The sequence below is a fragment of the Scatophagus argus genome, chromosome 18, assembly GCF_020382885.2.
Source record: "Scatophagus argus isolate fScaArg1 chromosome 18, fScaArg1.pri, whole genome shotgun sequence".
Lineage (NCBI taxonomy): Eukaryota > Metazoa > Chordata > Actinopteri > Scatophagidae > Scatophagus > Scatophagus argus.
In genome coordinates, this window is record NC_058510.1 from 5,884,934 (window position 1) to 5,910,790 (window position 25,857).

Consider the following 25,857-nt stretch of genomic DNA (forward strand, 5'->3'; position numbering starts at 1 on the left):
AAAGCAGCGCTCTTCGGAAATGCCACTTTATTGACTCTTCTCTTGTTCTTTAACCATTGTGCTTTGCTGCCAAGACCCCGTGTTATTCATTTTGCCTTTCAGTCCCAACATCACTGATTTACATTACTGTAAGCAAGCCTTTGTGCTTTGTAATCTCACAGATGGAGGCCTGTGGGCTGCAGATGTCTGAGCAAAGCTTAGTGTAACCATGTTTTGTCTATGATCTCACGATGATGGATGACTGCAAACTGAAGTCTTTGTCATTTCCTCTAAACTCTCCATCCGTTGCGAGAGTGACGAATTTTTATGGCTGTCAATCGGCCAACTTTGTGCTGCCTCCCAGTCTGTGCAGCATCTTCAGTCTCTTCAGATCTCCCCTCGGGGTCAAAGGTCATAGATGTGCACTCACAGCCTTGTTCAGGGACAACTGGGATCGCTCAAATCCTAAAGCTAAAGACAAAGAACTGCAGTTTGGCCCACAGTTTGACCCCCCCTCCCTTCTTCGTTACCACCACAGCCAGTGCAAGCCTCAGTCTCAGACTGCATGCTTATCAAAGAGCTCATTCACACCCCTCAGTAGAGTCTGAGACTCAGAGAGGAACATGGTGATTTATTGGACTCCAGTGCCACTCTAAGATTGCCCTGCAAGAAAAATGCTCGGTTCTTCATCTTCCCGCAGACCACAGCCCAAAGCAGTGCCACACGCCCAGGTCTGCGTTCCTGTGTGTTAAAAACAACACCGAGACCACCACACTGACTCCCAGCTGTGCCCTCAACCGACGTCTCTGAGCCCGACGTGTCATGCTCAAATGATCAGCCTCAACATGCAAGCGTTTTCACTCTGCCCACAAGTCCCTGAACATGGAAGGCAAAGCAAGCAGTTTATGAATATGCTTCTGTGTGCAGCTGTTGCAGCGCTCAAAAACACTTCAGTTTCTGGGTTTATGTTATTTTTGAAAAATAGGTCTGTCAGAAAACTTCTCTTCAAACCTTGGTTCATTCAATTTAAGCTGTGACAACATTTTCCTATAAGGGGGATTTTTATGGCATTTAAAACAGATGTGTTCACTCTCTGAAACAGCTTTGTTGTGCTTATCAAGTGCTCATTACAGACATGCAATAAACATTAACATCACTTTAACCTTAAAGTTTTGCTGATATTGGTTGTGTGAAAATTGAAAAAAAAAAAAAATTAAAACCTAATGTCCTAAGTGTTCTCTTGGACTTGCAGGTTTGAAGGTGACCATAAAGCATTGCTGTTAACCCAGTGAGGAAACATTTAATGTTATATGGACTATGCATGTAGAAATGTATTTCAAAACAAGTCACAAAAGTCAAATTTCAGGCAGACTTCCAGAAGCTGGGAAGGAGGAGGAGAACCAGAGGCCTCAGGTGGACAACCTGAGAACTGGACAGTGGAAGAGCCAGAAACCAAAGGAAAACAAAAACTAAGAAGGCGACTGTTTGAATCTGCTGAGTCCATGTCTGCTCAGTTTGTACTGTTAAATTTTAGTGGCTCAAAAAGGGGCCCAAATGCAAAAAAAACCCAAAAAACACACATCATCCTCATCATCATAAAAGCATGAAACAGGAAGAAAGAAAAGAAATACACAAATCGAAGAAAGAGCAAACCTGTGAGGCACAAGGACACCAGACAATCAGGGAACAGGTGAAATGAATTAGCCAATTACCAAGTAGGGAAGAAACAAAGAGAGGAAGTGTAAAAGACCCTTCAAAATAAAACAGGAAATAACAAAACACTGTTTTGGGATTACGGTCTGTGTTGCAGTGAGCGGGTTGTGTTTGGTGTCTGCTGCACAGTAATTGGGTGTAAAACAGGTGGCACACTGTTGACGCTGGAGAGAAGCATGTGAAAAATGTGCTGTGGCCGTGCAATCACAAAAGGAAAAAGCTGGCAGTTGACTTAGACATTTAATCACCGTGTTGGGTGATAAGTATCATCAAACGGAGGCACAAAAAGCCTAGAATAACAGGGAGAGCCACCTAAAGCTCCACAGAGGGATCCCTGGTGGAGCCGGGCCAAAGCACTGACAGAGCTGCTCGCTGGTTATCACACCGGCGATGGGGCATATTGAGGTACAAGTGAACAGGAAGCTAAGGTCTGGATGAACAAAACTCCTTCATTGTTTTTGGATTCATTTTTTCCCTCTTCTCCATATGCATTTCTTTCATGCTGGTCAAGGTAGCTTTTTGTGCTTCTGTTCTTATTGTCGGATTATGACCAAAAATAAAAAACACATTCACCAATGTGCTCACAGCTACATAGTCTGACCTGAATGTGCATTATTTTTCTATGACAGTGAACCAGTGGGCAGCACAGCAGCGCCATGAAGGTGCTCAGATGTTTTCATCAAGACAAGAGCGTCTCCTTCAAAGGACCTGAGCTGAGCACACTGGAAGAATAAGCCTGTTGTTCTGAAGTGATAAAGATGAGTTACCTGATACAGCTCGTGTCTCCACAGAAATGCATCACTTACAATGTTGAGAGACACATCATTTGAAAAAGAAAAATAAATCACATATTGTCTCCCACTTCTATTCAGCGGATGAGAGCTGATGAGGATTTTTTTAGGGTTTTTGGGCAAACAAGGAGTAATGACACGGGAAAGTTAGTTAAAAGTTGTTCTTCTCGTTTCATCTCTTTGAGACTTGGTGTTTATTGTTTATTAAAAATATGACAGCCTAAGATAGCCTTGTGCCATTTCTTTTCCTCATTCTCTTCTTCTCCTTCTTTTACTTATTGTTTAAGAGAGCTGCTTTAAAAAAAAAAAAATCACACCTGATGAAAGTATAGGTGTGTTCACGGCTCTCCATAGATCCTCTGAGCGCACACGCAGTGCGCACCAGACATCTGGGATCCAGTTACTAACTTAGCCGACGCCGGACCACGTGACTCAGGTCCTCCTCATTTTAAAAGAGCTGCTACCCTGCAATTGCCCCCAGAGCTTCCAAAAGGTGGTAAATGCTCCCCCCCCGTGCCAGATGACCCTCTTTCGCAACTTTTGCACCTTCTGTGTGAGAGGGACAACTACGGAAGAGCGCGGCGCGACACAAAAGTGACTTTGCCAACCTGTTGATGGTGCGCTGGATCGAGTCCTTTGAGTTGCAATCACATTTCTGCTCTGATAAGTCGGCGCGCATCCCTCAGAGGAGCCTGATCGGTATTATTTTCCGTCTTGGAGCTGCTGACCAAGGATGGACCACAGGAGCGCTTTTCACGCCTCTGTTTTGCTGGCTTGTGTGATAATCTGCAGTAACGTGCTATGTCCAGGCGATGCCTTTCTCTACAACAACCGCTACGCAGGGTGAGTAAAGAGCCCCATTCATTCCCGGGGCTCGTGAGAGAGCTTGGTATACAGGTACAGCTTCCTGCGCCCTCATTCTGCACAAGAGAAGTTTTGGGAGAGACTATCTCCACAATCAAGAGACGGGCTTTATCTGGTGGGAGTACCGAGAATGAACAAAGAAAGTTTCCATGCTCACCATCTTCTTCATCATTTTGGGACATATTTCCTGTTTGAGACAAAATATAACGCATTTAGTTTACCCTAGACTGATCCTGTTGTCTGACGGCATGTTGGACAAGACTGCGCCGCAGACAGAGAGAGAGAGAGAGAGAGGCATTCCTATAGCTGCTGATATGACACCAGGGAAGCTTGCAGCAGCAGTCACCTGTCAAACTGCTCAAAGTATTAATTTCAAAAATTACGGCTCTAAGATGGCAGCAACTCCCAGTTTGCTTCCTGTAGCCATGTGTTTCTATAATCACAAGAGAGGACACTTTTTTGTTGTTGTTGTTGTTTAAAGTCCGAGCATACCAGTCTGTCTACATGTTTATGAGGTGGGGGCTGTTGGGTGAGCACCCCTCCACCTGGACGCTAAAAAAAAAAAAAAAAAAGCTCAGGATTTGACCTTGCATGTGAAATTTGGGCAAATAGACGGTTTCCACTGGGACCATCTGGAGCTGAGCACATACAGTGTAGTAATTTGGGTGGACATGTAGAAAGCATGCCTGAGACATGTCAGGGCTTATGGTCCATTTTCCTAAACAGCTTTTGATGTAATTTAACCTCTGCTGGAACCCTCCCCCCATCATTTGTCTCAAGCAACATATAGTTTGGATATACTCCAAAAATCATTTGACGCTTAAAGACCCAAATGCTGCGCAAGGGCAACTTTCACTTCAGAATTCAGGGGTGCGGTGGGTGCTGTTCTACTCAGAATGAGCCTTTAAGAAGACAAAACATGTGATTCATTAAAAGAGAATCTTGGCGTTATTGAACGTTGGAAACGGGGGAATGATGATTTTACTACTGTATGAAGTCAACACTACTGACAGTCAGCATCTTGGTTAAAGCGCCAGATCTTAAAAGCAAATTGCTTCCATCCAGAGAGAGCTGCTGCTGTGGGAATGAGCAGACTGACAGCTTAAGGACAGCTTTAGCTCAGAAAGCCCCGCAAAGCAAAAAAAAGGCCTCCGCCAGGGCCGACACTGTAGCAATAGCAGCCTGTCATCTTTGAGAATCACTGAAGGATGGAGAAACTGATGCAATTACACCAGAGTTCTGGGGTGTCGCTCATTTTCTCTGGGACTGTGGTGCTGTATGCACTGCGGAGAACAAAAACATCCCAAATATGTGGGAATGAAAGATTATGTGTTTAGATTCACAGCACTGACTGATCATATCCACGTAGTTTGTATCACATCCCAACAGCAGTGTTACCTCCAAAAACGACTGACCGCTTTGAAGTCCATCCTCGCCGTTTTTTTTTTTTTTTGTTTGTTTTCGGCAGCGTGTTGTGATCATCGAAATGTGGCCACTCATGTGGGACACCCTGGATGCCCCTTTTGTTCCTCAGACCTCAGAGTGGCCTGCTGCCACCTTTGTTCAGGGGGGCCCAACTTCCTGTGTGACACATTGTGAAAAGCTCTTTGAAATGAGCACAACATCTGAGAGCGAGACACCGAGAGCGAGGAAGAAGGAGGTTTGAAACAGACATGAAAGCGAGCACATGCACAGCCAGGCACACAGACAGGTAACTCAGCAGATACAGAGTCTGTAATTAAGAGACTTTAATGAATTATTGCCAGTATTTAAGGTCAACCCCAGGAAAAAAAAGGCAAAACTGTGTAAGAGTCGCAGTGTGAATAAAGACTATCTTTGTTTTGCGGCGAGGTGATAGAAAAGATGCGCTTTGTGGTGAGTCAGAAAGGCTCAAGCTTCACTGTCTGCTTACATTTTTGTTTCATTTATCTGTCAAGACCAACATGTGAAGAATAATATGAATGTACAGTGATTTTTATGTCAACTTATGGCTCATTTAACTAATGTATCCTTTAACAGTTGTATTTCTGCAGGTGACTAAAATGAAATCGAGTCTTGGTGAACAAATTTGAATTAAGTGGTCAAAATCTGCGATAAAATGTGCTTTAAATTCAGTACGGTACATTTTAGCTCTTGTCTTGCCAAAATAACCACTAATGAACAACCATCATTGTATGTTTTACCAAGCCAAACAAATTGCACAATGTTTCTCATATTATTACATTTATTGAAGTTTTACTCACAAACATTAACATAACAGAACAAGAACAAACACTTTTAAGTAACTGATGATACTTCATATTTATAAATATTTGTTTTCTCCTCATTAAAGAAATGTTCACTTTTCACAACAATCTACAGGAACATTTACAGTGTGAAAATGCAAACCAGATGCTGCTATTGTATCTGCCAGGTGCTACCTGCAGAGCTGCAAACGATGAAATATAATCCCATAATGATGTCCCACACACATTGTTTGACTGGGGTTTTTCACTCTGTTATCTATAGGATAGATGAGCCACCCATTTCACCATCAAACGTGTGGCTTCCGTCAGCACAAGGAGGTTGCATTACCTGTGACTTCATGGCTCCAAATGTTTTTGTAAAGAAAATGGATCCGAGCCCTGTTGAATTTTAGTGCCTTTTAAAAACCCTCTGGGGCACTGTGATCCCGGGCGTAAGCCGACACTGAGAAGACTTCTGTTGTGTTTGCAGTGATCAAGTCTTCAGGATAACTCCAAGTAGTGATGAGGAAGTCCAAGTGCTCAAGAAAATTCTGGGACATATGAAGGTTGGCACATATCTTTTTCTTTTTTTCTTGTGTTTTCCTTCCTGAAATGCCATACCAGTAAATATCTGTTGTTATTCTGCTCACACCAGCCTATAGTCCCTCAGTGGTGACACTTTAACAGCAGTCACAGGCAGAGTGAGGCGTGATGAAGGAGGGTGTGGGGAAGGTGGTATGACAAGGGGCTGGGGACAGCGATAGGGAAAACACAGAGGCGAGGGGCAGTCGAGTGTGGTCATCTGTCTCAGGCAGGACATATTTCCTGTCTGAAACGCTGAGATGCTGCTGATAAGATGCTCTGTGTTTGTTTCAGTGAAAAACCCAGAGAGACCAATGGGAGGAAAATGAAAAACATTTCTGCATAATGACACTAAGTGTTTCGAAACTATATGAACATGTGTTTCAAAGATGCTGAAATTAGCGGGGAAACCCTGGAAGGCACGAAGACCTCGCCTCTTTTCCCAAATTCATTTGGGAGTAATTACCCCTCAGCCTCAGGAGCATGGACGACCTTCCTTTGCACATTGTTTGAGTTTGCAAATAAACAGCAAAGCTTATTTGTAAAGCATGATGCAATTATATACATGCTTATTTGCCACATTGTCGAAAACTACTTTGAAATGATTCGATCGAAGAGTTGATTTAACTAAAAATTTGTTCCAGTATTATTATTCCTCTGCAGATGAGTGTGTACTAGCGTGATGCCGGTGATCATTTTCCAGTTATGTATTTGCTTTTTTGTCCAATGTGACGTTACTGTAGTTAGTGCAGTGCATAACTGCTCTTTCTGTTTTCATAGCTGCTTGCATTTATTTTATCATATCACTTGTTTAATTACAAGCTGGGAGAAATATAAAATGGGTCAGTTTCAGCCCCGCCTTTTGTGTTCTTTTGTGTTTCCTGCTTACAAGATTCATTATTAAAGAGTAGATTGGCTGAATTTATGTGAATTATTAACTTTAAAATACACTCTCTAAAAGCAGGTGCTTCAAGGTGGGGACATGTTTTCTTTAAAGGTCTCTTCTTTCACTGTCCTTTGTTCTTTGGGGAAGTAAAGAACAAAGATGTGAGCCCCTTTCTTTCAACAGCATCTCACAGTCTCTTTTGTCTTTTATTACTGTCTCACACTTAATTTTATGGGTCTCTTTTCTGGGAAGTTTACTGGAAAGAACTACATAATCTGTTATTAATTGGAAGGAAAATAGAGATAAAGTTCTGTCGCCGTCGTCATGGTTAGTTGTTTATGTTCAGAGCAACAGACGGCATAAGTGAACAGCTAATTACATAAAAAGTAAGACAAATGCAATTAAAATGTTTTAGATATTTCCTGTGGGAGGGTTGCAAGGTTTTCTACAGCCTTGTGACACTGTGGTCTGTTTCTCCACTTCGGTTCGGGTTGTATTTGCGCAGCCAGATGCCTCATCAAAATATATGAAAGACATCTGTTGGGATTCAGGTCAGGCCTTCGCTTGGTGGGCCAGAACCAATACAGCTCTGTGGGGGGAAGGAGCAGAAGATGGCTAAGGAGGATTCAGTAAATGTTTATGATTTGCGGTGCGGGAGGAGAGCTTTTGGTCGGGACCTGGCTGGAGTTTTATGTATGTAAGGGCAGCGGACACTGCACACCGAGGCCGGCCGAGGGGGTGCCAGCTACTGTTTGGGCAGCTGTGGACTTGTGTTTTCTGTAGCTTAGCCACACTGCCATGCCTCGAGACAGAGACAAACTTTTCAGCCTCAGGCTATGCATGGAGTCAAATAATACACCACAAAAACAATCAGATCGTCAACAAGATAACACATTTGTACAAGTTATAATCCAATGTTACTGAATTTTGGCCGACGTAACATTTAACCGTTTAAGATAACCTGAAGCACCATAAATGTTGGATCTCATGAGTTGTGAAAGCCACACTTACTGATCAGTCTAAAGAAACTAACGAGCGTAACGTAAACCTCACAGTCCCGCCTGGATGCATGGTTTGACTGACAGGTGAACTCTGGGCAGCCAGAAACATACGGGCTCCTGAATGCACCCAGCAGAGCAAATACCCTCACCAAAGACATACATTGTCAAGATAAGATTTTCACAAAAAAAGTTAATTATTACTTTGGTGCGTCATCACCACTTCATGACCGTACCTGAAGTGGGACACGAGATATTCCCTGTTAGCTCAAGCAACTTGGAATGCTTGAGCAGAATAGGGCTGCAGTTAACATATTGATAGATTATGTGTTCTGTAAAACAGTGTCAGTGTCAGTTTCTTAAAACACAAGGTTTGCTTCCTTAGTCTAAGGAACACTCCAAACCCCTGAGATGTTTAGTTTATTATCAGACAAAGAAGAGAAGAAAATCCTCAAAATGAGGTAATTACTATCAAATTAGTTCAATATATTTTCTGATGAATCTGCTAATCATTCCAGAGCCTAAAATGAAACAAATATGAATCTCCGCAGAAGACTGAAGGGAGGAATGACACTAAGTTAGTGCCCGTGTGTTTTTCTGGAACATAGAGGTTTTGTTGAGATATTCCACACATTAAATCTGTGAAACAGATGTACTAATATCTGCGCCATCGCTGCGTTGCTTCTTTCGAATTATCTCATTATGGAGCAGTTTCACATCCCGTTGTGACAGTCTGTCTGTCCTGCTGCTGGGGAGGAGACTGTTGTTTGTCTTGAGGGGAGACTTTTATAACCGAGCTTTGCTGTATTTTAAAAAGGCCGGGAGGATTTTCTCTTTAATCAGTTCATCCTCACGTCTTACTTGATGCATAACTAATGTTTCTACAATGGGTTTTCGCAGACTGGTTGATTTGATTCAGCTTTGACTGGCTGAAGAAACACATTTAAAGTGGTGAAGAGGCTTAATAACCTCCGCTCAGACTGATTTGTTTAAGGAATACTGAGCTGACTCGCTGCTGGCTTTAGCTACATGTTTACTGGACGGATGAGAGTGGCATCAGTCTCGTCACGCTCAGACTGATTGAGATTCAGAAAATGTAAAACCAACAGACCCGTTTTGGTTACGATGCATACACACTAACAACTGTGTCTTACTTTGACGAACTCTTTTGCTTGACATATAAACTCAGCTGCAGCATTGTTTCATCACCCCAACTCTTTTTATTGAACTATAACTTTTCCTTTCTTGTTCTGCCCATGCCAGTATAACAGCAACCAAAACAACACAAATTCAATTTATAGCTTCCTTGTATGCACACACACACACACACAAGCACACACACTAAAAGGACAGAGGACAAAAGATTTATTAAAGCAGACAGAGAATCCATCTTTGGGGCACATAAATACAGCTATAAAATTTTAAATTGAGAGAATTGTTTGTGAGGGGCTGCGCTATCTGATCAGGGATATTTAAGTGCCTTTTAGGCTTATGTGTTTCATGTTTGTTTGGCTAACAGAGGAGCAGCGCTGAAAACATTTGTGGTACTTAACCATTTGGAAAGGCCATAAAAGTGCAGAAAACAGTTTATACTCAAGGGCACCAAACATTCCAGCGGAGGATTTTCTAACCCTCTGGCTCTAAACAAAGTTAAATTAATCTGGTATGCATTCTGTAAACCATTAAACCAATTGACACATTAACAAGCATGTGTGCCAGCCTGCTGTGGTACAAATGAAAGCCAGCTGAAGACATTGACCCGTGTCTGCAAACACAGAAACACTGAATATACAAGACTCTTTTTGCAGTGACTACTGTGTGTATCACTTGTAGATCAGCGCTCTCCTGTTGGCTCAAAAATCCTTCTTTCTTTTTGTTTCTCTCCCTCTCTATGTTATTTTATCAGTTACCACATGGTGTCTGTGTTTATATAGTTGGCCAGCATAGCCAATGATCCGTCTCTTTCGGCTAAAGTTAACAGACCCGACTATCACGCCTTGATAACAGGCGCTGAAAGACGTTGCTATTATGAGGTCAAGCAGCAGAGAGGACCGAGAGGGAAAGTCAACCAGTTGCTGTTAATGGGACACGTTTTGGCCATTAATGCTGTAGAGTCATCGCTTGAAGGTAGAGACTAGAAGAATGTTAAACCGTCCACGTCTTACCAAAACAATTTGGTCATCCTCACCAAATGTTTGGTGCTATTTTAAACACCAGAGAAGATAAGATAATTAGGTCTTTCCTGGAGTCCATTCATTTTCTGAAACACGAGCTTTTAAACCCTTAACTCTAGATCAATTAAGTTCAGTTTAGCTGACATTACAAGAGGGCAGAGATGACACACGACTGCACTTCCACAATCCATGCATTTATTTAATCACAACCGACCTTCCTTGCCTCATGACTGTACTGATTTTCTTGCAGTTTGGTGTACAGATTATAAATTTGGGGAAAAGAGAACACTGGTACTGGGCTGGCATTCAGTTTTTGCAGAAACATCAGAAACAGTTTCTCAAGAGATTTTTCTGACAGTGTATTATGTCATAATACATGTATACTCATACTGAAAACTCACTCCTGCTGGGTCTTTGTGTGTCTGTAACCCGTAGTCTCATATATTTGTTCTGTTCCTTTAGGTGGACTTCTGGCAGCCCAACAGCGTTACTCTAATCTGTCAAAATGCCACTGTGGACGTCCATGTGAAACGCAATGACACGCGAAGTTTACGTGCACGCTTGAAGCAGAAACATATTGATTATCGGTAAGACTGGAGTGACCGCCAGCCAGACATACTGCAGTGCACATGCATGCGTGCCTGTGCACTCTCACACATTTGGTAATCTTGTTAGCAGAGCTTCTACACCCCAAGAGACATCTGTTATCCAAAAGCTGCTGCAATTACCCAACTTTCCCCAGCCAGAATATATGATTTGCACATGCACAGTCGGCCATAGTCTGCATGCAAAAGACCTTGCGCTCCCTCAAAGCTGGGACACACAAAAACACACAGCCAGTACATCAGAGCCCCTCTTCCAATCTGCTCCCAAAAGCAGCCCTTTCATCTCTCTACCCCATCCTTCATCAAAATTAACATGCAATGGTGGAGGTTTATCAAAGCAGCCGCAGATAGAAAGAATTCCATTGTCATCTCTTTCCTAAGGGAGGAACTGCATATCTGAGGATTTTTTTCTGCTCTGTGTTGAATGACTGCGAAAATGGTTTACACTGCAGGGGACAGTATTTAGTAGGTGGTTGAGTTTTGAGGGAATGAGCCATCAACAATCTCTTTTTACTCTCAGAGAAATAAGCCAGTGTTATTTAGTGTTATTGAGATAGTTATGGATAGAAATGCGTGTCTAAGAACCTTATGGAGAAGTGAACTTCTGGCTGCCCACAGAACTGCTATGTGCACAGACCACATTTTAGCAGGGAGGGGTGGGGGGGTGGAGTGAAGAGGGTCTGATCAGATCTGAGAACAGTTTGGAAACAGATGATGATGATGATGATAATAACTGTGGCTTTGGCTAATTTTGCAACATATTTCATTTACTGATAGACAGCAGTGGCTTAACTTCTATCTGTTAAGCTGTAAACAACGTGAGTGCTGGTGTAGAAAACTGGAAAGAGAAGAGGATCGGTGAGAGCAGTTACATAATTGATGTTGGGAATTAGTCAACAATAAATCCAATGCCCCTGAGGCTCCACTTATTTTTATATTTAAGATCTGCTATGATGACTTATTAAATTGGAATATCTGAAACTTGCAATTTTTTGTCACCTGTGCAGGCAAAAATCACACTGGCACAGGAAGGACGTTTTGCTCACACTCAGAAAGCCACTGAGAGACCGTGGGACATTGAAGATATTTAATTACACATCAGAGTCCCAGTCTGTAGACATTTTAGCAGCTGCTCTCTGATAATCCATATTTTGGCTTGTGTTTTGTCACAGAAGTCTGTATTAATATCAGTTCTTTCATAGCCTTTCTAGATGAGAAGTAGGTTATCCATAAGAACAGTAACAACATTTAGGTTGCCAAGTTGTGAAACACGTTGACCAAGATCTTTCATGTGACCCATGTACCAGCTTTATTTTCTCAGAAAGCTCGTAAGTTTACCTTCCAGCTTAGATTATTCAGTCATAATGTATAAAGAGCTCAAACGATTAGTCAACTGACAGAAAAATAATCAGCAGCTATTTAGTTTGCTCTGTTAGTGGTTAGGCTCATTTCTGAAGCCAAAGTGATGAAAAAATGCCAAACATTCCTGCTTCCAGTGTTTTAAATGCGAGGATTTGCTGCTTTTCTTCGGCCATATATTATAAAGTGAATATCTTTGTGAGTTCAGTGTTACTATTATCTGCAGTTCTTGGACTATTTGAACAGTCATATATAAATGAATAGGCCATAGACTTGCTGGATTATTGTAGTGCAAGAACCCCTTTGTAACAATTATGCAGTAACTTCTAGACTGATGGTTTGACATCAGGCTCTTTATTATTGGCTCACTTAAAAAAACAGAGAAAGTTATGCAAGAGGTGGAGAAACAACTGCAATTCAAACAGGCAACCCCGTTATTAATGTCTTGTTGCTGAAAAGCATTATTAACTTAAAATGCAGTAATTACAACTTATAAAGCTTTTATAGAGTATTTCTTTAGAAAGTGTTGCCAATATATCCATAAACCGTACTATATACTATACACAATATATACAAAAATTTTGGGACACCTGACCATGACACTGCATTCTAAAAACATAGACATTAATATGGGACCCTTTCACAGCTAAAACAGCTTCCACTCTTCTAGGAAGGCTTTGAACAAGATTTTGGAGTGTTGGAGTGTTTCTGTGGGAATTTTTGCCCATTCATGCAGTAGAGGATTTGTGAGGTCTGAGGCACTGATGTTGGACGAAGAGGCCTGACTCACAGTTCATCCCAAAGGTGTTGGATGGGGTTGAGGTCAGGACTCTGTGCGGGTCAGTCAAGTTCTTCCACACCAAACCCATCCAACCATGTCTTTATGGAATTTTGCTTTGTGCACTGGGGCAGACAAGGTCCTTCAACAAACTGTTGCCACAAAGTTGGAAGCATAGCATTGTCCAAAATGTCTTGGTATGCTGAAACATTAAGATTTCCCTTCACTGGAAGTGAGGAAAAACTGGACAAACAACCACTGTCCGAATACTTTTGTATTATATAATGTAGGTTATTGGTAAGGATGTGGCAGAGATTGGCTGTCCTGTATAACTCCCTCTCTTCCATCCACAGGGTGTTTATCTCCAATCTACAGAAGGAAATTGAAAAGCAGACGGGGTATCGGTCCTCTCGCAAGCGGAGGTCAGAGTCTCAGTATGACTACGAGGTTTACCACTCTCTGGAAGAGGTAGATGTGAAGCCCACCATCTACCAGCCTATCTTTCTATCCTTCTCCTCTGCTCTCTAATCTGATGCACACCCAACATAAACAAACACCCTCTCTAAGGTGCTCTCAAACTCAAAATTACTCCATTCCACACGTCTCTCTCGCACACACACAGACATGCACTCAGCATCAGACACTTCACTGTTTTGGAGTGTTTGTTTTCCCAACTCGGTAAGGCTCCTGGTTCATGGATCTGTCAGGCCTGATGAAGCAGAGTGAATTCCATACACACACACACACACATCCTGAAAGCCTACACAAATCTTTAGTGCTCTGAGCTTTGATCCTCTGCATCGTTCGAAAACCGACTCTTCAAGACACGCACATGCGTTTCTGTGCATACACATCATGCTAGATGAAGACACAGTCCCGCACAAATGGGCACACTTCACATTCGCACACACACACGGACATGGATGCACGAAATGTTATCTTTTCACTGTAGCTTCAGAGTCAACCCTTATTCTTTTCCTTGTTTACTCTTGAAAACTTTGCAAGCAAATCCTCAAGTGAGGTTCACTCTCCTACGATGTTCTTCCCTGAAGATCCAGAGCTGGATGTTTGAGATGAACAGAACCCACTCCGACCTGGTTGACATGTTCTCCATCGGGAAGTCGTACGAAGGAAGACCACTTTATGTGCTTCAGGTAGGAGAGAAAGCATGACATGCACTCGTGAAAAGTGACGTGCAAAGACACACTGGTGCACCCACGTGCACACGCACACTCGTGCTACAATGAAACTGACAGCACTCGTCTCCTGTCAGATAGGAAAGAGAAGTCGTCATCACAAGAAAGCCGTGTGGATTGACTGTGGCGTCCATGCCAGAGAGTGGATAGGACCTGCCTTCTGCCAGTGGTTTGTCAAAGAGGTAGACTTGTTTTTTCTTGTCTGTGAATTTAATTATCACACTGCTATTTGAACTTAATGCAATGTTTGCATCAGTGCATGTTGTAACAGCAGCTTAACAGAAACATACTATATAAAAATGAAAATGAAAGCCTGCAGTCTCTAATGTTTGGTCTCCGGGGTCTTCAACAAAACATGAACATCTGTTCACTTGTTCTACACAGTTATGCAGATACTTAAGAAACCCTTTATTGTTCAGATGCTGACATTTACACAAGCTCCATCATGCCCTTAAAGTCTTAATACCCTCTGAAGTGAAGACGGCACCAAACCAGAGCACAAGTTTAACTGCAAGAACCTCTAATGGCTCATTTTATGCTACTTCAATGCCAGATGAATGAGATTTACTTCACAGCGCAATGCAATGAGTGCCAGAACGTTAGGATAAGTTAAAGGAAGGTGTATGAATATCAAGCATCATAGCCTCTTATAAGGAATCGTGCTCTTAAAATTAATGCTTAAACAAATGCCAAGAAATATTTCAGACAAGATGGAGTGATGTTGTCGAGAAAACTAACTGCTTCAACATCTGCTAAAGTAGTTCATGCACCGTTTATAAAACAGTAATTTTTAATGCTCTCTCGCTCTGTTTGTAGACTCTTCTTCAAATAGTCATAACTTGTGTTTCAGAGACAAACTAAAGCACACGACTAATTGACCACAGGCTATTCCACAGATTTACAAGTTCTTCAAAGAGGAGGGATAAAGTGAGTGAATGAGACAGAAAAACAGAAAAATGAAGAAGAGATGGGGAAAAAACAATAAAACAGTCAAATGTGCTCCATTTCACTCAAATATGTGCTCTGAACCGTGAATCCACAGTCATGTAGTAACTAAGGTTAGCCACTGGAGGTCAGGGTGTCATCTTTGTTTAAGGCTTAAAGCGTAACAGCCTGGAGTCTGATTAAAGACCAAATAGAAGCAGTATGCCCAGATCTCCTCACTCCATCCTCATCTCTGTAGTCTGAGTATTACAGAGGATACCAAACGGCGCTGATGACCATGTGTCACCAGTCAGCGCTCCATAATTACACTGTTTCCTGTCATCGTTTAAGGCCATCAACTCGTACCAGTACGACTCTGTGATGAGACGACTGCTTAACCAGCTCAGCTTCTACATCATGCCGGTCTTCAATGTGGATGGATACCATTTCAGCTGGACTTCGGTACTCTTGGTTCTCTCATGTACAATACAGACTGAATTGTGCTCTGTGGAGTCAGGAGTTAGGGAGCTAACCTTTAGATAATTTTCTACAGGGCTTTACTGCACTGGATTTATTTCTCTTATTTTATTCAGGTGCAAGTACATGTATTCAGGATAAATCTAGTAACGCATCACTCACAGATTTTGTATATTTCTCAAGGCAGTATGCTGAATATTTTGTATCCAAGTGGAACTAAATAGCAGAGAGATAATAATGTGGGTTTTTTTGTCATTAGGCAACTCTAGGTGGAAATAATGCCTGTGAAAAATGCTCCTCAACTACTGTTTATGCATCCACTATTAGTAACAGATCAGCTGCAGCTGAGTGAGTGACACAGTGGTTATTCTGTAGGTGACAGGTCCGAGTCTGACAGTCAGAGGACATACTGTGTCTTTATTTTCACCTGCAGGATCGGTTCTGGAGGAAAACACGGTCCAAAAATCACAAGTTCCACTGCCGGGGAGTGGACGCCAACAGGAACTGGAAAGTGAAATGGTGTGGTGAGTTTGATAACGCTGACCTTCAGCTGAAATCTGAGGGAAATCAACCGAATCTCTCGTTCTCACACGAAGCAGAGACTGCGAAACTGGCAAGGCGCTCTTTGTAGTTTGTTTCTGCCTATTAAGCAGTGTAAGCTGTGGATGCAATATTTGTGTGGTGACAACAAACAATGTTTGGTGTCATTTAGTCTCTGGTAGGAGGTGGGTGGTGGAGATTTTGGTTGAAGGGAACATGCTGTCAGTGAAAGCTACGTGCTTTGGAGATATAACAGAAGAGGAAAAGGAGAGTGAGATATTTAGCGATGATTTAGCGTTTATGTAGCCGTGCATTCTTAAAAATGCTTAGCCTGCCTGAAATCCTCGTTTAATATTGACCACTGCATTACTTGTACTATTTACAGATATGGTTTCTTTCCAGAGGATTTTATGTGCAAACATTGACATGGCCTGTAATGTTTGGGACTGCATTGCAAAAAGAGTTCGGGTAACTCTGAGTTAACATTCACAATTTCCTGAAGTAACTGGAAACACGCTGGAAACCACAGCGGTCGCAGCACGAGTTCAGGTTCCAGTTAAATTTAGCTTAGAAATCTGAAATCTGCTTCAGGCATTCTTTCCCACCTTTTTCTTCCCCAGAGGAGGGGGCCTCCTCTCACCCCTGTGATGACACCTACTGCGGCCCTTTCCCCGAGTCTGAGCCAGAAGTCAAGGCCGTTGCCAAGTTCTTGCGCAAGCACAAGAAACGTGTCAAAGCATACATCTCCATCCACGCCTACGCCCAAATGCTACTTTACCCCTATTCCTACAAGTACGCCGCCATCCCCAACTTCAACTGCGTGGTAAGACATCCACTGCTTGATAATAAACCAATAATGATCGAGACGTTTTAATATTCTCATTCGCCACCTGCCAGTGGCCTGCTGCATGGTTTTCTGTTGGAGTTACCTTCACTGGAACACCTTAATATTACGTCCTACTGTGAAGTCAGAGGGTCACTGATGAGCTGGCTTTGTGCTTTCACTGTCTAGGAGTCAGCAGCTCATAATGCAGTGACAGCCCTGTACTCTGCCTATGGAGTGAGGTACAGATATGGACCTGCCTCCACAACTCTGTGTGAGTGGATCGGTCATCTATCGTGTTTATACCTGTTGCTTTGCGCTCTTCTTTTGCGAGGAAAGTGGTGGAAGAGGTGTTCAGAGTACACATTAACATATGTAGAAGTGGTCAGATCACAGTCCAAAAATGCAACGAGTGAATGATTTTGCAGAAGGTCCCATATCAGTGTTAAAATAATAGACTATCAGATGATTACAACTGATGTGTTGATAGGATGTAATTTTAACTACAGCATACTGTTAGTTTAATCTAAAAACAATCCATCATGTTTAATAAACTGCTCCTAAGCTTTCTGTGTAAAATCTTAGCTGTTAATAAGATGTAGTAAAGTAAAATAGTACAATATCAAAGTTTAAAGCTAATACTGAAATTAAGTACAATTACCTCAAAATTCTACTCAAGAGGAAAATGTACTCAGTAACGTTCTGCTGCTGATTGTCAGGTGTTGTCATGTGTTTCAGCCAAACACTCACGCTGCTACTGAATTACATTTTCAAATGCTTATATAACAATATATATATATATATATGTGTGTTTTTCTTCTTCTGTTGGTCAAACTTTTTCACAGATGTGAGCTCGGGCAGCTCTATAGACTGGGCCTACAGGAACGGGATCCCGTACGCGTTTGCCTTTGAGTTAAGGGACACGGGATACTTCGGCTTCCTCCTGCCCGAATCCCTGATCAACCCGACATGCACTGAGACTATGAGGGCAGTGAAGGCCATTGCATCAGGTCTGCTGAAGAAGTGTGAGACGGACAGGGACAGATTTCCATATATATGACCTCACTGCAGCTCCACCCTCACAGTGACTTATCTCAACACCTTCTATTCCTCTGGGGCTTTAATATTCCTCCCAGATATTATCAGAGGATGAGCTGACAAGGACCAGCAAAGCATGAATTTTAATTTGCTTTTCTTGTTTTTGAGGTTGTTCGCCTTATTTTTCATTGAACTGTTGGTGGTGGGGGGGTCTTGTTTTGTGCCAATAAGTGAGAATCCTCTCAGTGACCAGCCTATTTATATGCAATAAGATCCGACATACAAGATCAGAGGGCTTTTTGCTGGTCATTGTGTGTCCTATGCAATCCCAGTGTCCTGAGCCTGAATCCAGCTTGGGAATAATGTAGACCTTTTCATAATATAAGCTTGTTCCAGTGAAGTGGCACTTGTCATGACAAAGCAGCACTTTCCTTTTTTTTTGTTCAATAGAAAAAAGGAAACAGCTAAGATTATAATGTCCTCAGCAAAATGTGTTATGTTAAGCAAACTTTCCACCAAAATGAACTTAAACATAAACTTTTTCTATGTTTTTATCCTGGTTGCTTCTTATTATTGTATTATTATAAGTCCTACCAAGTTTAGATATTCAACTATAGCCTAAAATTAATGTATTAATGCCTTTATTACTGCAACACTGTTGGCATACACAATATGCCATCACATGACAATCTTTGGTTTGTTTTAAATTGAGATTTTTATTATTATTATTATTATTTTAATTTCAACTGAAATTTGGAAAAATGACCTGTCACTCCAGTAGCTCACTGTGTCACTGTGTTACTCAGGTATGGATGAATGACAGAGTCAGAAATGTTTACTTTTCACAGCTCAATATGAGATTCTATTAATGCCCGACTTGAATAAATGTTGCTGCATATCACAGTAAATGCTCAGTAAATTTTTACACCTCTTCTTGTCAGTCAGTCAATGAACATTTTTTTTCCCTTTTCTGCCCATATTTGCATTTTGTTCATGTTTTGTCCACACGTTGGAGGGAATGTTTGATAATAAACACTGTTTTAGTCGAGTGATTTTGTTACGATAAACACACTAACCTCTTTAATAAGAAAATGACACAACACCTTCAATCAATCTCTCTTTCTTTCAACCGTCCTCATCTTTCTCTTCTCCACTCTTCACATCCAGCATCCGTTTCTGCAGCTCGGCTCTTACTTATGGATTCAGAAACAGTGTAACTGACACGTAAGACATCCCGAAGTGAAAGCAAACTCTACCCGCCCACGTCTGCCAAATCTGACTTGTCAAATTGCCAGATTCCCTGGATGTATTTTCTGTTGGGCTTTGTTAAATGTGACCCAAAGCCGCATAAGGCTGTGTACACTAAACATGTGGATGCACACAGTCACGATGAGATGGAGCATTAAGCAAAGTGATGGTGCGATTAAAGAAACCAATACAGAGATGGCATGTGTTCACTATCACAAAATCTAAATGTTTCATATGCATGTTTCACTAAATAAATAAATAAACAGGGCTGAAACCTGATTTCAGTCCCACATAGGTCAACAGACCTTTAAATGCATAAACACTTTATGGCTTAAGATTATATTTTGTTATGATATTGAAGAGGAAAATATGCCCTCATCCACCACCATCACTGGAAAATTCCAGGCTCTTAAGTGGAGAAAGAAAAACAACATTTTGAAAAGTGGGGTTATAGAAAGTTATTTCTACATGCTGGACTGAAACAACTTTATTTTCAGTTAGCATTATCTGAGAATCACAAAAAGTCTTATTTGTCTTCTAAATGTCTTTAATTATTATATTTAGAATTTGTGAGAAAATCACAAATCGGCTGCTCAGTTTTCCCGATAATGCAAGAAGACATTCAAATGGTTAACAACCCAGTACAGTCTTAAATAAATGCACTTACATCTCACACGTAGGTAGCCTGCTTAATAATATGCGTATTATGCACGTATTAACTGCATGTATGCATATATATTAAGTATGCAAGTGTGAAAGTGACATGTTTTATTCAACAACAAAGGAGAAGTCCTGCAGACACAGAAACTGACAATCCACTTCTATATGAATGTCAGTTACTTCACATGTGAGATCAATAAGCGCATGAAGGCTTATGCATCCGTGCAGAAGACTAAACTGTAGGACTACACTCGTGTCATGCCTCCTCTCTCTCTCCCCCTGCTGCCTCACTGCGGCCGTCCTCAAACGTACGTGACGTCGTTTCCTCTCTCCAACATGGCGCAGGAGGCAGGTCGTTAACGGAAATCTGAGGGATTTACCCCACCTTCTGTGTTTATTTATGTTTGTCTGTTAGGGGCTCTCCGGCTGACATTTGTAAAGGAATACATCTCCACTCGAGGCGGCTGCAGCCCCCCCTCCCCCTCCTCACCTTGGGACCAGGCACACCTCGCCCCAAATTCCGGTGCGACATGTTTGAGGGCAAAAAGACGAAAAACATGTTCCTTACACGAGCTTTGGAAAAGATCCTGGCCGACAAGGAGGTGAAAAAGGCTCACCATTCACAATTGCGCAAAGCCTGCGAGGTGGCACTTGGTAAGTTACGCTGTTTTAGCATCACATTTTGTCTGTCTTGGACTCATTGATTTAGACACGTCATGCACCCTTTCACTTATTAACCGGTTTATTCTGCAACAATGGCGCAGTGAATGGCAACACAGTGTGTTTTCCACTCATTATACGCTTGCCGATAGTACTGTCTTATTATGTTGCAGTATAATTTAGCAAAACCTGCGTATTTAATTGACGTGGCACGGGCTTCGTGGAAATGATTCCGTGTTAAACACGGAAATGGTGCAGGAGGGGTGGGTGTTTGCTACACTGAGCCGATGCTGCGAAACTAGTAGCGACGTGAAAACAGGCCGGACACTGGGCAGAAAACAAAGTTGTTCACGGCTTTATCCTCCTCCAACATCGAGCTAACCAGTAACTACACCTTATACATAAGACACGTGTAAATTATATCGGTTGCAACTGGTTAATTTTACGTGTTTAACCCCATAAAGGTGAGATGTTTGTGTCTCTTCCTAGTACCCATCCTCGCTTGTTCAGTACAATGAGTGCTGGAAAAGGCGTTTGTATTTTAATACGTATTTTATTTATTTGTCAGTTTAATCGCCGGATACACTTTCCTCTTCTCTTGATTTTTTTTTCTTGTAAAAACTACTTGCGAAGTCGGGGCAACTGAAAGGTGACAGCTGTCAGCACCGCTATGCTAGACCAACGTCAAGGTGTCAGAAATAAGAAGACATGACTTCCGGTGAAAGCTAAAATAAGACCACAATGAAAATACACGTGTTGTTGACCAGGTTACCAATTTATCAAAATAGCCACGTCAAAGAAATTTGGATGTATTTAAGAAGTAAACTATAAGAATTTCGAGGCTTTCTTTTTGCATGCGTTTGTTCATCAACGCTTCTGTAGCTGTTGTCACATTGAATGTGCTCTTATTTTGAAGTCCACACCATTTAACGCCTGGTTTTAATTTAACTCTGTGTGGTAACTTCATGAAACTATTTGTTAGCAGGTGCATTTTCCGAAGTACGCCCTTGGGGTTAATTATGAAGAATAAATTCAGAGCTTAAGAGCAAATTAGTCGGAGTATCAGTCCACACAGTATCAGAGCAGATTAAATTGTAGCCAACCTTGGCCAATCCTTCTTTTCGGTTTTTTTGGTATCTGTTGTGCGCCTTGGAACAAGCTAGGTTTTGTCCTGTAGAGGTGGTAATATGACACTACCAGAGAAACAATGGGTCCATGTTGTGCAGCAGCCACACATGCTACCTGTGCTGACGGTTGCTGCCTTTATTAACTCATTCAGCTGTTGTTGGTTTCTCCAATGGCCTTGAAGGCTAAACACACACAGATCGTGTTCCTCAAGCCTTGGCTCTGATGTTCTGTGAAACCAACCCACCCACACAAACAGTATATTGCTTCCCCCACCTTATTGTCTATTGAGCAACAGAAAAAAAGCCGAGTGTGGTTTGCTTTCATGGAGAGGGTGAGGCTCCCTCTAATGTGGACTGATGGGGCAAATACTCCCTGTTACTGTCTAGTCTTGTTTTCCAACAGTGTTGAGATCCAGTGTTTCTTTACCTGGGATCAGAGCATAAATATGGACAGGTATAGTCGATGATGTCCTCAGGCATACCTGTTTGTCCGCTTTAAGTGAATTAGTCACTCATTGTATGGGTTGTCTTGAAATGCATGTTGTCTAACAGTGAAGCAGAAAGGAAACCATAAAACGGTGAAAACCAACATGGCTGCTGATTGTCTTATAGATTACATCCCAGCAGTTGTTCTGTCATTTACCATTTATGGAAAGGCACTATGTTGTTTTTTTTTAATCCAGATGACATCATCACTACAGTCTGGCCCTGTGCTACTGATTATAGTTCAGCATTTAACACTGGATCACATTTTAGGGTGTGCTTTCCCTTCAAAGAGCAATATTAGTCACAGTCCCAGTTGCACGTTCTCTCAGTGGCAATGAAATAGTGTAAGATCTTTTAATAATTAACCCTATACTGTTAACGCCACTCTAAGGCTCAGCTCTTGTGTTATTCTGTATTTGGGAGCTTGTTACAGGCTTCTTCCCGATGAGCTGACATCTGGGGAACCCATAGCGCCACAGCACACTAAAAGTATATAAAACGAGATTCTCTGCAAGAGCATAGCAGCTCTACAGTCGGAGTGCATATCAAAAACGATTGTGTGACCCAGTACACTGAGTGACTTACATAATCCCCTCTAGCTTTTGGGGCTCTGAGACGTCTCAGCGCGAGTGCCTTTGCCAGAGTCTCCTATTTGCTGTCACTGAAAGTTCTCCTGCAATGACAATGTAGGTATTGTTTGAATTGTTTCTTGTTTAACACGAAATTGTGTTTTTATTTAGACTAACTGTCTGTGTAGTGTGGTGGTGGTGGTAGGGATCCAGAATAAACATATGGACTGACAGTTAAATAAATGTGATATATTTAGGAAAAACAAACAAGACTTTGTAGTGGTGCTGACCTTAATTTCACTAGAATTAAACTTTGATCCTTTTTTATTAGTTTCTTCCCCTGTGATTGTTAATGATTGATTAACAAGTATGGCCAAGGGGATGTGAACTGGCATCTGAACGGGAGTATGGAGGAAGAAGTTTGAGAACCACTGATGTATAGGAATGAGGTAAAGGACTCTGGCAAGACCGCCTTTGCCAGACAGCCTACCCTCCTCAGTACCAAATTGACCTTTATCTTGGATTATCAAAATGTCACTCAGCAGTTTCCCCAAAAGAGCACCATCTCAGTTTCTCACACACTCTTAAACTGCAGTGGTGCAGGGTCCTATTATCTTTGGATCATCACACTGAGGGCTTCTTTGGGATGAGCTGTCTGATAGCAAGGAACAGAAAAGGGGTAAGACTAACAGTGAAGGACCCTCAGGCTGTATGAGTCCATCACTTCTCAGAAGTGAAGATAGAGGCTTTGGTTTATCGATGTCACGCGTTGCTAGCTTCATATGATGCTGGCTTTGTGGATTCTCCCATTGTTTTTAAAGGTAACCTGTCTTCTCCGGCTTAAGAAGCTCATGTGGCTTTGCAGTCGTACTGTGAATGTAACACATTAAATCAGGGGGCTTTGTACAAGCTGCCATGGCACGAGGGGCGAGAACTTCTCTTCAGGAAAGTAGTCGCTTAAGGAGTTCAGTCCTGCTGTGCACATTGCTCATTATCTCTCCCCATAGGGTGCATGATCCGAGGGTCAGCTGCAGAGGTCACAGGAACCTGGAAACGGCAGCATTCTTGCAACTGCATTCTTGATGCCTCCCTTCAGTTTTTTTGTGGCCTGCAGATGCATATTTTACTCACAGTTGAAGTTGGGAAGACCTGAAGCTCTGTTATCCTACACTGTTGTATTGTTATGTATTGTCACAAATCACAAATATTCTGTCAGTACCTGTAACTTGAATTTAGTGGCTAATATGTTGTAGTTTAGGCATGATTATTACGGCGCTAACTGGTAACTGGCATTGCTAACGACAGACATGGAGTGGCATGGTTTATTTCAGTGTTTATTTCTACACGATGATGGCTTGTTGAAATAAATGCGTTATTGTATTTTCACAAAATACTGTCCTATACATTTTAACAACAGTAATACAGTAGTGTTCAGTATCTAGTAGATTTGTACGTTTATTCACCGTAGGCAAATGTGCATGGTATGATATCCGTCAGTTTTCAGCAATGATATTCAGAACTTACTTAAGTTATTTCCGACTGGGCAGATAAGGTACAGTTAGCATGTTCGGGTTTGTTTTCTAGAAAAGCCTTCCTTAGATGGTTATACATGAGATTACTGTGTGAGTCTCAGGACAAGTGATATTTTGAGCAAGCGTTACCGCTGTTGTCAATTGGCCTGTCAGCTTGCGTGTGCTGGGATATTGACAGTTTGAGTGCCTGTGGTGTGTTCCTGGTGATCTGGGGGGTTTGACATTCATTAAATCTGAATGTTTTGCAACATGGGGTGGTTACAAGGAAAGAAATTGCAACAAACCAGGAGCTAGCAGCTATATTGACATGGTCCACCGAATGTTTGTTTCCTTTAATTGATTCATCAGTCTCCATTTTCTCCTCTAAATTTATCTACATTATTTTCTTTTTTAAAAATGTGATGTTTATTGCGGATTTTAAATGCTCTTAAATGTTGTTGTGAGTTTTGTTATCATAGCTTTTCTGGTTTTGGAGTGACACTGGAGTGACACTTAAATTAATTTATTCTTTAATTCTAAGACACAGTATACTCAGTTTGTTCCTTTACTTTAATTCAGATCTGAGGAATCGTGCTCCTCAATTTTCTGAACTTATCCTCTGTAATCTTTCTCAGCTGTGTAGAGAGCTAGCAGAAGTCCTGGCCCGCACTGAATGCATTACTTAACTTTTGAAGCTTCTACTGATGTTTCCAAATGAAGCATGAAGCTTTCAGTGCTTGTTGTTATATTTCATGACATAATCAGCCTGAGAAATAAAATGACAAGGTGATTCATCAGGTCAGATGAAGCGCTGAAAGTCACGTGAATACTTAAATTTATCTCTTTTTTATTGTAATGACTTGAGTTATTTTCCATGATAGTGTCAGAGCCATGTAATCTGAGTAGCGGTAGCTCCTGTAAAGAACAGGTCAGTGCTGCACTCTTCACCATCATCAGTCAAACCTTAACATACTACTCGCAGTACTACCCTCGCTTTAATTCTTAATTCAGACCAAACACAAGCCACATTATTTGACAGATTGCGTCAACACATTTTCTCGCCCAAGTTCAAAAGAACTTTGGACAAAAGTAGCAAACAGACAAAATCAACAAGAGTTTGCAAGACCCTCTGTTGCACCAAACTCAAGGCAGAGTGTAGAGATGGCCAACCTGGCAGGGAATCCAGGGGGGCAGATGTACCTCTGATCGTTAAGGATGGCGAACACATGCTTCCCCTTGATAAGCTGCACCATAGTCACCACATGCTCACCCGTGATAAGCACCAGGCTATAAATGATCCCGTTTATTAATTAAGGTTTTTACCATGACTGCCTAAACACCCACACAGAATACACCCAAAATATGAAGTGCAGCCTTGGATATTTGTGCCCTTGCTGAATAATAACAGAAATTTATCAATCCATTGGCTGAAGTGAGGCAGTTTTATTCTGAGTTCCATGCAGCAAGGTAGACAAGGTAACCTGCAGATGAAACTTGCAGCCGTTGCTGGGGGTGCGAAAGTGCAAATGAGGGAAGAGATGTCAGCTGTCAGCTACGATTTCATGTCACCTTTATTTTGTCAGGGTGCTGTAAGAGCTTTTTGCACTAGATGAATTATCCTGAGGCTGTTCCGCTGTTGGAATC

The 25,857-nt window shown here is 41.8% G+C and overlaps 2 protein-coding genes across 3 annotated transcripts in view; both read left to right on the forward strand.

The window, feature by feature from the left end:
- The first annotated feature begins 2,851 nt into the window (after positions 1–2,851).
- On the forward strand, positions 2,852–18,892 carry cpa6 (carboxypeptidase A6). The gene is made up of 11 exons (XM_046371900.1): positions 2,852–3,326; positions 6,063–6,138; positions 10,675–10,799; positions 13,308–13,422; positions 14,007–14,108; positions 14,228–14,332; positions 15,426–15,536; positions 15,985–16,075; positions 16,712–16,914; positions 17,104–17,188; positions 17,760–18,892. The coding sequence occupies exons 1-11, from the start codon at positions 3,217–3,219 to the stop codon at positions 17,972–17,974; spliced, it is 1,338 nt and encodes a 445-aa protein (XP_046227856.1). The 5' UTR covers positions 2,852–3,216; the 3' UTR covers positions 17,975–18,892.
- Positions 18,893–20,143: 1,251 nt separating this feature from the next.
- The window catches only part of arfgef1 (ADP-ribosylation factor guanine nucleotide-exchange factor 1 (brefeldin A-inhibited)), a 48,036-nt gene continuing 42,322 nt past the window's right edge, over positions 20,144–25,857 (forward strand). The window contains exon 1 of one of the 2 annotated variants that reach the window (XM_046371294.1): positions 20,144–20,514. In XM_046371294.1, the coding sequence (XP_046227250.1) occupies positions 20,391–20,514 (124 nt within the window). In that variant the 5' untranslated portion in view covers positions 20,144–20,390. The remainder of the gene's footprint in view (positions 20,515–25,857) is intronic. The other variant, XM_046371295.1, reaches the window with a different exon arrangement.

What these genes read in the sequence shown, in the direction of transcription:
- cpa6 (XM_046371900.1), top strand. Translation starts at nt 3,217, where the DNA reads ATGGACCACAGGAGCGCTTTTCACGCCTCTGTTTTGCTGGCTTGTGTG. An exon ending in AAATTCTGGGACATATGAAG is followed by an intron (nt 6,139 to 10,674) that starts GTTGGCACATAT and finishes CTGTTCCTTTAG; the next exon opens with GTGGACTTCTGGCAGCCCAA. An exon ending in CAGAAACATATTGATTATCG is followed by an intron (nt 10,800 to 13,307) that starts GTAAGACTGGAG and finishes TTCCATCCACAG; the next exon opens with GGTGTTTATCTCCAATCTAC.